This window comes from Camelus bactrianus, chromosome 8, assembly GCF_048773025.1.
Source record: "Camelus bactrianus isolate YW-2024 breed Bactrian camel chromosome 8, ASM4877302v1, whole genome shotgun sequence".
Lineage (NCBI taxonomy): Eukaryota > Metazoa > Chordata > Mammalia > Artiodactyla > Camelidae > Camelus > Camelus bactrianus.
In genome coordinates, this window is record NC_133546.1 from 51,369,491 (window position 1) to 51,381,961 (window position 12,471).

A 12,471-nucleotide genomic window follows, 5' to 3' on the forward strand; every position below is an offset into this window, starting at 1 on the left:
CCTCCAGGCCCTCACAGCACTGTCTTCTCAGCTGTATGGTCATATCTGTCTTTAGCCCAGGTGTCCCTTTTGGATTTCCAGCTCCTTAGGTGCTGGATCTGACTCACCCTTATGCTCCACTGCCTGGACTGAAGCCCATTCACAGAGTTAAAGGAGCAGTGAAAGTCTAGGACTTTTTCTTCATGGAGAGCCTGCCAGTTTGACTCATCAGTGTAAACACATACACACTATAGCACTACTCTATGGACTTGCTGCCCGGAAAGCCTCTCATCTCCTAAATCCCCCTCTCCTGGACTCTTTCCAGAGCCACTGGCCAGCTGCCTTCTATCTACAAACTTTTCATACTGCCGGCCCTTCCACATCTCCCAGTGCCTACTATTTCCCAAACCCTGCTAGTACTCTTTCCATTATAGGATGCTGTCACTACAGGCCCCTCCCAGACTGACACAGGAGACTCCTGGATCGTTCAGTTACCATTACCTCAAGAACTTAACCCACCTATAACAGGCTGTGATTTCCACCCCCCCCCGAATGTTTGTGTGTATGTTATAGATATGTCTGCTTTGTCCATTTCAGTGGATCCTCAGTCTTGGAGGGCAGTAGCCTTATCCGCCACTTCCTCTGGGTCTCTCCTGGGGTGCTGCATGTCCCATGCTTACAAATTTGGAGTAAACAGAAGAGGGACCCTTGTGGCTGCCTTTCTTTGCCTTATTTCTTGTCAGCTCCTCTCTGTTCCATCTCCCTGCGCTTTCAGCAGAACATCTCTACCTTCTGTTCCCCCACCTTCAATTTCTCCCGATGGCCCAGAGGGCTCTCTATTCAATTATCTCTCTCTCTCCAGACCCTGGATGGCTTCATCTTTGTGGTGGCCCCCGATGGGAAGATCATGTACATCTCGGAGACAGCCTCAGTCCATCTGGGTCTTTCTCAGGTAGGTGAGTGGTCCACACCTCCGGCCTTCAGTGTTTACAATCAGGGATGGGGCTTTCCCAAAGCTTTTATATGTGTTTCTGGGACTGGAAACATCTCAGCTGGCAGGAAGTCTGGATCTCCCCCTTCCTCTACTTACCCTTTTCCCCCCTCTACATAGCCTTCAGCTTCCACCCCAGGCCCAAACAGTGGCTACCTTTCTAAGTTACTACCATAAGCCAAACAGCATGGGAGGTGGTTACATACATATCACGATGTCTTCATCAGAACATTGCCAGGGAGCTGCTGCTGCTACTACTCCTACTAGTGCTACTACTCCTCCTACTACTGTAATCTTTATTATCATTCTCTTTTCTCACAGATAAGGAAACCCAGGCTTAGATAGGCTGCAGTAGGTAGCAGGCAGCAGAATTGGAATTAGAACTCAGGGCGGACTGTAGAGCTCTGACTCTGGCCCTCACAGCCTTGCAGACCCCCTGGCCCAATCTTCCAGCCCCTCCGCGGGGCAGTCCTCCATCTCGGAGACGGTGATACCCTCCTCTTTACAGGTAGAGCTGACCGGGAACAGCATTTACGAGTACATACACCCGGCGGACCACGACGAGATGACCGCAGTGCTCACGGCCCACCAGCCCTACCACTCTCACTTCGTCCAGGGTAAGGCAGTCGGCTTGTAGCTCTTCCTCAGTTAGCACGGCAGGGACCGTGGCGCCGCGCCGCCTCTCTCACGTCCTGCCCCTCTCTCCGCTCCTCCCTCCCAGAGTACGAGATCGAACGCTCCTTCTTCCTGAGGATGAAGTGCGTCTTGGCCAAGAGAAACGCGGGCCTCACCTGCGGCGGCTACAAGGTGCGTGGCTGAGAGGGAAGATCCACGCCTCGTGGCGGCCGCGGCCACCCAGCCGGGTGCGGGCGAAGGGGCAGGACGAGGGGAGCGCGCGGCGCAGGAGGGAGGTTCCCGTCCCCGGGACCACTCCGTACGGGTCCAAGCGTCACGGGCCCGGCCCACCGCGAGGGCCGTTAAACTTTGCGAACACCTGGGGACTACCTTTTGCAATTACGTATGTCTCACTGGGCACAGATACTGCCTGGACGCTGGGGATCTTTACCTGGGGTACATGATAGGCCTTAGGGATGCGTAAAGCGTCTGAAATGATCGGCAACTAAGGTAGATTCGTAGTTTACTCACAGCTTCAGATTGTGCTCCTCCCCCACCCCCCCGCTAGAGGTTAAGAACCAGAGCTTTAGTGGAATCCACGGTTCTCTAGTTTAATGACATTAAGCACGATCAGAATGCAGGTTGCAGGGCCCCCTTCGTGTTTCAGATGCATTTAGGGTTGGCCGGGCTCAGGGCTCTGCGTCTTTATAAGCTCCCAAGTGAGCCCAGTGGGGCAGTACAGTCATTCCCTTGAGACACCATGGAGCACCAGTAGTTTTGACCCCTTCAATGCATGGTCGTGGCCCACAAGCTTTTGGGCCCGAAGAGTCTCAAAGTGTTTCAATCCATTCCCCACATTTTTGGGCTGTTTCCTGACTGTGGCTGAGTCTCACACCTGACCATCCGCCTCAGGTCATTCACTGCAGCGGCTACCTGAAGATCCGCCAGTACAGCTTGGACATGTCCCCCTTCGATGGCTGCTACCAGAACGTGGGCCTAGTGGCCGTGGGCCACTCGCTCCCTCCCAGCGCCGTCACGGAGATCAAGCTGCACAGCAACATGTTCATGTTCCGCGCCAGCCTGGACATGAAGCTCATCTTCTTGGACTCCAGGTGTGGGACCAGGGAGGGAAAGGGTCACCCTTAGTGGGAGGGCAGCCCTGCTCATCGACTGAGAGCTCTTCAGTCGACCTTGTGAGCCCATTTTGCAGATGATCCGAAGTGCGAAGTGAGGGTGGGCAGCCAGGTCTGAGATGGCTGTCGAGGGTGGGGACATCCCCGCACCCGGTGCTCATCCGGCAGGGATTGCTCTCCTGCTCTCCGCAGAGTGGCGGAGCTGACGGGGTACGAACCTCAGGACCTGATTGAGAAGACTCTGTACCACCACGTACATGGCTGCGACACCTTCCACCTGCGCTGCGCCCACCACCTGCGTAAGGAGCCACCCTGCCCCGCTGCACCCGGACAACCCGGCGCGTGGGTGGGGGCCATTTGGGGGCGGTGGTGATGGTGGTGGCAGGAGAGGCCCTGGAGCTAAAGACCCTACCTTATAGCCCTAGTCATCGAGGTCCCTCACACAAGCAGAGGGAGAGTCTGAGTTTCTGGGTGAAATCCTCCCAGGAGGAGTCTTGTTCTCCTATTGACAAGCACCCCAGCATCCACTCCCACCCCCCCACCCCGCCAGGCTAGCCCACTTGGCTCACGCACATTGACTCACTTCAGCTTTTGATACAGCTTTGCTTTGAGCTTAATCTCCCGGGACAGGTAATGTAAGCATCAGAGTTCAGCGGCCCAGATCCTACCTTTCATCGTTAGAAAGTCGAGTTCGGGTAATTCCCCAACTTTAAATGTTTCCCTCTTGTTCCCCTCTTTGCTAACTGTGAGGGAGGAGCGGACCCGATGCAAATTAACGGGTCAGTCTGTTCGTTTGGGAATCTACCGGTTGTCTCTCCCTCCTGCTTGGGTGCAGTTATTAGGGCTCTCGGGGGACCCGAATTCCCACAGCCAGAGATTGCTTTTGGGCCAGTTCAGGAGCGGGCTGGTTCACCACCAGCTGCCTTCTGTTTCTCCGCCAGTGCTGGTGAAAGGGCAGGTGACCACCAAGTACTACCGGTTCCTGGCGAAGCACGGCGGCTGGGTATGGGTGCAGAGCTATGCGACCATCGTGCACAACAGCCGCTCCTCCAGGCCACACTGCATCGTTAGTGTCAACTATGTCCTCACGTGAGTGCAAGTCTGGGATCCCTTCTCCCACCCAGGCGATTCTGGTCTCCACGAGGGCGCAGTTGGTGGGCACAGTCAGTTAGGGAGGCTGGGGTCCACTTGGAGGCGCCGGTTTTGACCCTGAGCACTGGCTACGCTGGAAGGTGGCAGCTGGAACACTTTCATCGTTATGAAGAGGCTTCCTTCCTTATGTTCCAAAGAAAGATTTAGAAGTTTTTCCATCCATACTCCGTACTTGCTTTCTGCTCTCTCTCTTTTAACCTTTTAAGTGAACTCTGCACTAAATAAAACTTAATGCGGCAGGGAAAAGAGAGGGAGAGAGGAAAGGGTCCCACGTACGGAGACGTTTATGGTTAACAAACAGGACATCTGTTTCACTTTTTCAAATCTGGGTTTGAAGTTCTTAATTTTAACCAGAGGCTCCAATCAAAGTTAAGAGTTCTGAGAGAGTGATTCTTTCCCTGAACCACAAAGGGGGTTTAAGTGACCAGGAGGGTCTAACCTTAACCTCCGGAAAGCAAAGGGACCTGCGATAACGCTGCCAGTCTTGGCAGGTGCCCGGCGCCGCGCGCTGTGCCGCGCCTCCGAGCGGAGCAGCCGGCAGCGCAGTGCCACCTGCAGGCGGGGCTGGTTGCGCGGCCCCCGTCGCAGCATTGGAGCCTTATTCTTCCTAGGAACAGTAATCGTTTCTGGTTGCTGGTGTGCCCCTGCAGGCTGATCACGTGTCCTGGTGTGCCGCTGGTGAAGAAAGCACGTTCTGTATAATGTTTGTGAAAGTAGAATTGCTTAGGGTTGAAGCCTTTATGAAAAACCCTAGTGTGCGCATTTTTCTTTTCTTTTCTTTTCTTGGTAGAGGTTGAAATTCTTGTGATTTTAGGGAACATCAGCAGTTATTTACTTTGGAAGCATTGACACACCAGGCACTTAGTAGAAATGATATTTTGACATTAGGAAGTTGATTAAAGGCTGCTATTTGGAATCAGACTATACTATAGGCCACGAGGACTAGATTCATTCCACGTTCCTTTAAATTAACAAATTAAAAATGTAGTAGTTGGAAATATTATGCTTGGCAATAAGACTATTTACTCTGCTCTCTGTTTAATAAGAAAATTTAATTCAGTAGGCTTGGAAAGTGAATTTGGTTTAAATGAGGATTCAGTACTCAAGAATAATAGCTAGCTATTAAGAAGAATTTTTTATTTCTTTCATTTTAGTAAACGGTGTTAAAACAAATACTATTAGGTTTTTATAATAGCAGGAAGGCTGTGGATTTTAATACAGAGCAGAAAACATACCAATATTTTGGGCACCATGAAACAAAACCGTCTATTTTATGAATGCAGTTTTTCATATTATTAAAATAAATGTAAGAGAAAATGGCAAAACATAATTCATAAAATAAGCCACTTTGTGAAGCAGAAGTATTAAGGAGTGAAAAATTATGTCTGCTTACCATAGAAAGGAAATGGACATTCTTTAAGAAGGTACTTTGTATGTCTGAGACGTCACGAGCATTATACATACCCTCTGTTCTCTGGTGGGTGCCTGTGGTTAGTAATTTTTTATCAAACAGCAGGGTATACAGTCACACAGACCCATATAAATGATCAGAATGCAAGTTAGATCTCCCAATAGGTAAACTTAATTTATGTTTAGAGTCATTTTGAAATATTCTATATTGTTTTCCAGTGGATAAGTGTACTTTCTTACTTCTGTTGACTCTGCCATTCTTCACTTCACACACTTCTTCAGAGCTGCAGATTAGGCTCCCAACTTTACATGAGATTAAAAAGATGTAATGAGGATAAATGATTTACAGAAGGAAAAATAGCATGGCACACATTTTTCTGAATGTTTTATACCTCTGAATGAAAATAGAAATAAACACACAGAAGCACACAAGAGGAAAAGCTGAAATTGATTTTATGAGTCTCAGCTCCAATTCTTTGTATAAAAATTCTTAGGATAATTTTTATAGCTGCAAATGTGGAAACTGCCTTAGATGGAATGTCATCAAGTGGCTCTGGGTGTGTTGACAGGATTTTCATGATGAACAGGTTGCAGTTTGTTTGATGTGTATATCGCACATCTGGCTGGAAGTTACTAATTTACATTGTCTTAGCAAATTAAATAGATGGCTATTGATTCTCTATGGTAGCAGTGAACTACAACATACATTTGTTTTCAGGGCTAGTTCTCTATGAAGCCTGAGAATGATAAGTGAATTCTTTCCAAATACAGCATCTCAAACAATATACTTAAAACCACAAGCCCCTCAAATAATTTGACAGACCAGATGTTTTCCAAATTTAGACATTTTAATAGTATACATTTTGAAGGGGTTTCCATGTCATGAAGGTAAAGAGAATTTTATATAAGCATTGGTTAAATGAAGGTGTGACATTTTGGTGGAAGCTGTGTCATAGGAAACTCATTTTTTTCTGATTTTCTGATGGTAAATTTATGGCTGAAGTTAAAATATGTGTAGAAAAATCAGTCATTATTATCTAACAAATGCAATGATGAATAGAAATATTCAGTAACTTTGTTTTAATAAGCAGCTGCAACAGTGAATGTAGGAATTTTAGAGGCATGTGGTGCCTTTACTGGCTTTTGTCTGACCACCATACAAAATGTTAGTGTTCTGAAAATCTGGAGAAGAGACAGAGAAAACACAGATTAAATTTAAAAAGTTCTCTTTAGTTTTTCTGTGAGTCCTTGAAGTTCCCTGAAGCTCACATAGCTCTTCATTAAAACTCCAGAGAACAAAACAAAACAAAAAACCCCAAACTAAAAAACTGACCAGCCTGTAAGCTTAAAAACAACAACAACAAAACACATACCCTGTAAGCTTAAAAACAAACAAACAAACAAAAAATCTTATAAACTTTGAGTACCCACAGGCTTTGAAATAAGTGTTAAGTAGGATGGTCCCTGCTCCCTGATTATTTTCGGGAAAAGAAGAGATGGAGCTAGTGTCTAGTAATAGTGAATGTGGGGAAAGTCTAGAAACGTCTGGAGAGTGAAAAAGAACATACTGTGTAAAACCTAATTTTCCTGAATTTGTATTTCCTTGAGTTTAATTAGTAGTATTAATTATTCGTAGCCAGTTCAGATGGAAAACATTAGTACTTAATGTGAAGAAAATTGAAAATGCGGAACACTCAATAAACTATGAAAAGTAATTTCTAGAAAAAAGAAGGGTCTTTGTTCTCTTTATGTTTAAAAAATTAAACTTTTAAAGTCTACTTCTAAGAATAAACCAATAAGGCCTAAAAATCCTATTTAAAATACTTTAAACATAAATCTTTCAAATATACAGAAAAGTCAAAATAGTAGTTCAATGAATATCCATACACACATCATCTATTATATGTCATATTTGCTTTATGTCACTCTCTTCCTATATGTGTGTCTATTTGTGTATTTTTTCACCACTGAATCATTTTAAAATAAGCTACAGACATCATGATACATCATCCTTAAATAACATTCTCCTACAAAGCCACTGTACCATTTATGATGGCACATTTAAAGTGTTCAAAACTACTATGTAGAAGGTTGCAAAAATATACATTGGATCTATTTACTGATGCCATTAAAGACAATCTACCACTGAAATTCATCAAGTACTCGCTGATGTGTGACCTCATTTAGGCTGATTGATAGACAGTATTTTGTGAGGTGACTTCTGTAGGATATAGTTGTAAATGTTCATGTATTTTAAACTAGACTTCCAATGAGAATTGTACGCTAATATGATTCTGATATTTTATCTGGAAAATAAAAGAGAAGATTTTGAGAGTGATTTGGTAATTTTGGAATCAAATACATTTAACATCTTCAGCCATTTTTTTGTTGGTAAAGAAGCCATCTCTGCTTATTTCCTAAGTTTAGGATAGAACACTGTTTTTCTGGAAAATCTCATATGCTGTTTTAGAGTGAGTCACTGAACACATAGAAGAAAGTAATTTTCTGTGTTACAACTTCTATCTCAGTGTTACAGAAGGCAGAACAAACAGAGAGAATTTACATCTGTGGTCTATATTACACTTGCTATCTACTGAATAACCCTTGCAATTTGCAGAAAAGTTAGGGCAAATATCAAAGGAGACATACTTCCTTCATGCAAAAGAAAAAAAAAAAGGAGTCTCTACATTTTAATTATTGCAGGTCCCTTAATTTTTGTTCTTCTTTGCATAAAACCATTGTAGTTCTCTCAATTAGAAAGGGTTTTTAAGTGTTACTATAGTCTGTGAATAGACGCCTCACATATCCTTACTATAAAGCAGCAAACATTACAAAATGCTCATATTAGTTTGCGCTTTCAAGTACGTGAATAGTGCTGAGTTACTCTGAGTGATTAACTTAAAAATGTATAATTAATTTAAAGGCCAGTGATGTTATTACTATGAGGAAATTTTAGAAAATGCTTTTTAAAAACTTGACCAATAATATGTGTAGTTATAAAATGGACTTTGTTTTTCTGGTTGGCAAAACCACCCTTTTATATTACAAATAATATCAAATGAAGTAAGCTACACCAAAATATAAAATCATCTACTCTCATGTGCCTCAGATCTATGGAGCACTTGTTGCATAGATTTAATGTTTTTGATCCTTAAAAATGATAATCATGCACCAGCATATACCCATAAATTAGATTTGATCCTTAATTGTGTTTAATTATGCTGATGATAACATTAAGCATCAAAGCCCCAACTGTCCTTTTCAGCCCCAACTGATCTTTTATGTAACTGAATAATCATAGAAACGAATTGAAGACACGTTTTTATAGATAGTAATTTATAACAACCAAAACTAATAGTAATTAATAGTAATTTTATAACTATCAAAACACTTTATTAAAGAAAAGAGCTGGGAGATTTAGTCTGTTCTACAGTACATGATGCCAGTACTCAAATAATCTTAACCTTCATACGCTTTTCACTTATTGTAATTTTTTAAATTAAAATGGTCTGCATTTAGTTTTGAATTCATCACTAATACTCAACATTTCCCCCCCTTGCTGAATACATATTTCAGTGCTGTTACATTCATTACCAACCTGCTGTGTTGACAGCGCTGTACAGTGGTTGGGGTGGGGATCACACTGCCCATGATCTAGGTGAGGAAGCTGAGGTCAGATCTGCCGAGGAAGTGGCGAAGCCAGGGGTGCAGCCTGGAGTGTTGACTGTCTTCCCTGTGTTCCCTGTATACGAGGAGTGGTCGGGGGTGGTTGTAGGGGAGAAAATGTCTGGGAGAGAGGAATGGATTTCACTGAGTAAGGTGTGCAGTGTTCAGCCCACCCAGCTTCTGGTTAGGTGTTCACCTGATCTCATGGTACAACGTTAACACGCTGCCTCTGTGTTGCTGCTTTACCAGTTTGCACAGATATGGACAATTTAGGGGGTTAAACTAGCAGTGCTACCTTCTCAGTGACACTCAGTTAAGAGTGTATCTTCCCCCTCACCAAGGGCATTTTCGTCTTTAAGAAAAAATGTAGCTTGCCAACATTTTAGTTTCTTACTGAATTGCTTGCCTTTAGGTTACACAGATACAATATTGCTATTACTAATAATTTCATTTCTGCAATCAGATTTAACATTTTGTTCCTGTTAAACAAGTGTGAAAACAAGTGTCGGTGGATTGGCAAGTGAAGTCATCCCCCCCTTTTTTTTAAAATCAGATGAGGCACCTAATTACCTCCTGTGACAGCAGGCTGTATCCTAGGCGGTGTGTGTGTTTCTGTGTGTGTGTGTGTTTGTGTATTGGTGGGGGTGGGGTGTGGCGTTGGGCCTTTTCTACTTTTGAAGGAGAATGGCAGAAAATGTTGTCCCCTGGGACTGTTCAGAGGCTGGGGATGGAGAGCTTCCCAGCATGCTCTGGGCAAGTGTGTCATCCTCTGGCCCTTTGGCACTGCTGCTGCCTGGCTGCGTCCCCTTCGCAGGCTTCTTTGACTTCCACTTCTTTTTTGTTGCCTTGACCTGGAGGGCACTGACTCCCAGGACCTCCCCTTCACTTCCTGGGTAGAGATCACTTGGTGTTTTCTAAATGACTAGCCTGACCACTCTTCTCTGGCTGTGGGGAGGGAAAGGGTTCTGATCGATGAGTCACATCATGGAAAAACATGGATCATTGCATTTGAGGGCAGGGATCCATCCACATTATTGTGAATAGATGGAGAAATTCAAAGGAGGCATTACTGGAATTCCTGAGAAATATTTTTTGTTTGTTTTCTGACTTATTGTAGTCATGCAGCAAACAGTGTTATATTTGGTACAAGATGTGTGTGGGTTGGTGGGTGGGGTGGGTTATGCTTATCTCGATAATTTAGTAAAAAGCTGCTACTTCTTTCCCTTTATCCAGTGCTTTCCTCTCTGTTTTCTGTTCTCATTGGCTTGTGACATCTTTCCAGATGAGCAGGTGGTGATAGAAAATTCATTTGGGTTGAAGTACTGGTGTCTGTTTTTAAGCCATCATGCAGAAAGGATTAGCTGGAGTTTAGATGGAACCTGAAAATACCCGAGTGCCTATGCATGGAGGAATTTAACATCCTGCCTTTTTTGAAGGAGTCACTTCCATACCTCCTTTCCCCTGTCTCAGGCATCCTGAGGTCCAGGGAACTGGCAGGGGAGAGAGGTGGTCCATGGTGAGGGCAGGGCTAAGGGCCATGAAAGGAGAACTTGCTTTGGTTGGGCATTGACAATGTTTGGGGTCTGGCTGAGTCCGGGCCATCTGTTTACCATCTGTGACTTTGACTCTGGAAAGTTATATTGCACTTGGATCATGATTTTGTTTTATAAAAGCACAAAGTATTATTCAAAGCAACCTGCAAGGAAAAGGCGTGGGCTTTGGTGCCAGATGGACCTGGGTTCGAATATGCTCCGCTGCATAATAGCTGTGAGACTTTGAGCACAGTTCTACTCCTTTGACCCTCTGTTTTCCCATCCACGAAATGGAGACATTTGTGTATACTTTTTAAAGACTGAGGAGGATTAAATGAGACAATGTGTGTGTGTATGTATGTATGTATATATATCACAGTACCTGGCAGAAAGCAGATGCTCAGAATATCTTAACTCTTGGTATTAGCTCCTGCCAATTATGTGACATCAACTGAAACACTTTGGAAGGAGATGAATAATCCCCTCTTTAAGTTGGATTTCAAAATTCTCAAATCCACAAATTTAAGTGTTTATTTTCTTTCCCTTCCACAGCCTTCCATACACATTCCTCCAAGCATTGTGCTTTTCGTGTGTGGTGGCTTCTATAGTTTGGTTAAGTGCACCCTGTTTTTCACTGCTGTCATTGTAAATTCTAGAGGGAGCTGAGATTTCTGCTTGGATGGAGGTAAGCCATCATTTACCGAGTACCTTATTTGTGCCAGGCAAGGTGGAAGGTGCCCTACATGGTGGAATGGTGTTTTACAGGGAGAATGAGTATTCTAAGAAACTAAGCTTTCATCAAATTTCTAAGGTTAATTTAGTTCAAACTAGTATTTTGTCAATTTTACCAATGTCAGTAATGATGAATCAAAGTGACAAAGGCGTGCAACACTAGCACTCTTGATGTGTTCAGCGGAGCCTTTTGTACGTTCCCCATGACTCCACAGGGATGGGTATGGCCATATCACCAGCATTTTACGGAGTATGGCAGATTGCAATGATTTATTGCCTGCATACTTGAAGCAGAAGTCTTGGCATCTCTTAAGTAGTTAACAGTTCAGTTGGCAAAGTAAAAGCACTTCATTGAAATACTTAAGAACTCAGATCAGCCCAGTTTGAAATGCTGTGGTACACTTGCACTAGTTGCTAAGGGCACAGAATTCAGAGGAGCTTGGAGTGAGGGTGGAGCTATCAGGGAAGGAGTAGAATTTTAAGGGTTGGAAGCAGAGCTGGGGTCTTTTGATACGAAGCAGTGACTTCTGCACATTGGTCCCATTGTTCTTTCTCAGTAAGTGTCCCTGTGACACAGTTTGTATCACTTTTCAAATTCAGCTATGCTTGTCTCACTGCTCTCGTCAAAGCTGAGTTTCTTTCTGTCTCTACCTTGGAACTGAGCATGTTCTATCAGGCTTGGGAACTATTTTCCCTAAGGCTCTTACCTTTCCTGAGTTGGTACTGGTGTATCTTCAACACATTCAACACATTCATCTGACTTTGGTAATAAATATGTAAATATTAGCATCTAAGCACAGTTTTTCAAATTTTAAGGGATGTCAGTATTTTGAGTTGAACATAAAATCTTATTAAAATGAATACATGGTGGTACCACATCTATAATGGTTATATTTTTTCAATTACTTGTAGAAAGCTAATGTGAGATATATATTAGGATGACAAACAGCAGCAGATTGGAGGTGAGGGAGGTGCAGAGAACCTCTATGGCTAGCTCCAGATTTGCAGGACTAGGAGTTCTCCCAATGTTGCATTTGACATCCCAATCCTGCTGTTAGAATACGATGCAGTATCTCCCCTAGGCTTCTTACTTAGGTGTTTCAAACCCTTATAACCATAGGGATGCATTACAAGGTATTTGAAAAATGTGCTATGAAGTGAGATATCACGACATTTTATGCAACACAGCATACTAGTTAAGGCCTTGGGCTCTGGGTCTATTGCCTATTCAAATCTCAGTGCTGTCACTGACTAGCTCTGG

The 12,471-nt window shown here is 43.7% G+C and overlaps 1 protein-coding gene across 3 annotated transcripts in view; it reads left to right on the top strand.

Annotated features, from left to right (window-relative positions):
* SIM1 (SIM bHLH transcription factor 1) overlaps nucleotides 1-12,471 on the top strand; it is a 68,752-nt gene that overhangs the window by 14,128 nt on the left and 42,153 nt on the right. For all 3 annotated transcript variants that reach the window (XM_010965157.3, XM_045524799.2, XM_045524805.2), the window contains 6 exons: nucleotides 842-931; nucleotides 1,479-1,587; nucleotides 1,692-1,777; nucleotides 2,498-2,697; nucleotides 2,911-3,017; nucleotides 3,660-3,807. In XM_010965157.3, the coding sequence (XP_010963459.1) occupies nucleotides 842-931; nucleotides 1,479-1,587; nucleotides 1,692-1,777; nucleotides 2,498-2,697; nucleotides 2,911-3,017; nucleotides 3,660-3,807 (740 nt within the window). The remainder of the gene's footprint in view (nucleotides 1-841; nucleotides 932-1,478; nucleotides 1,588-1,691; nucleotides 1,778-2,497; nucleotides 2,698-2,910; nucleotides 3,018-3,659; nucleotides 3,808-12,471) is intronic.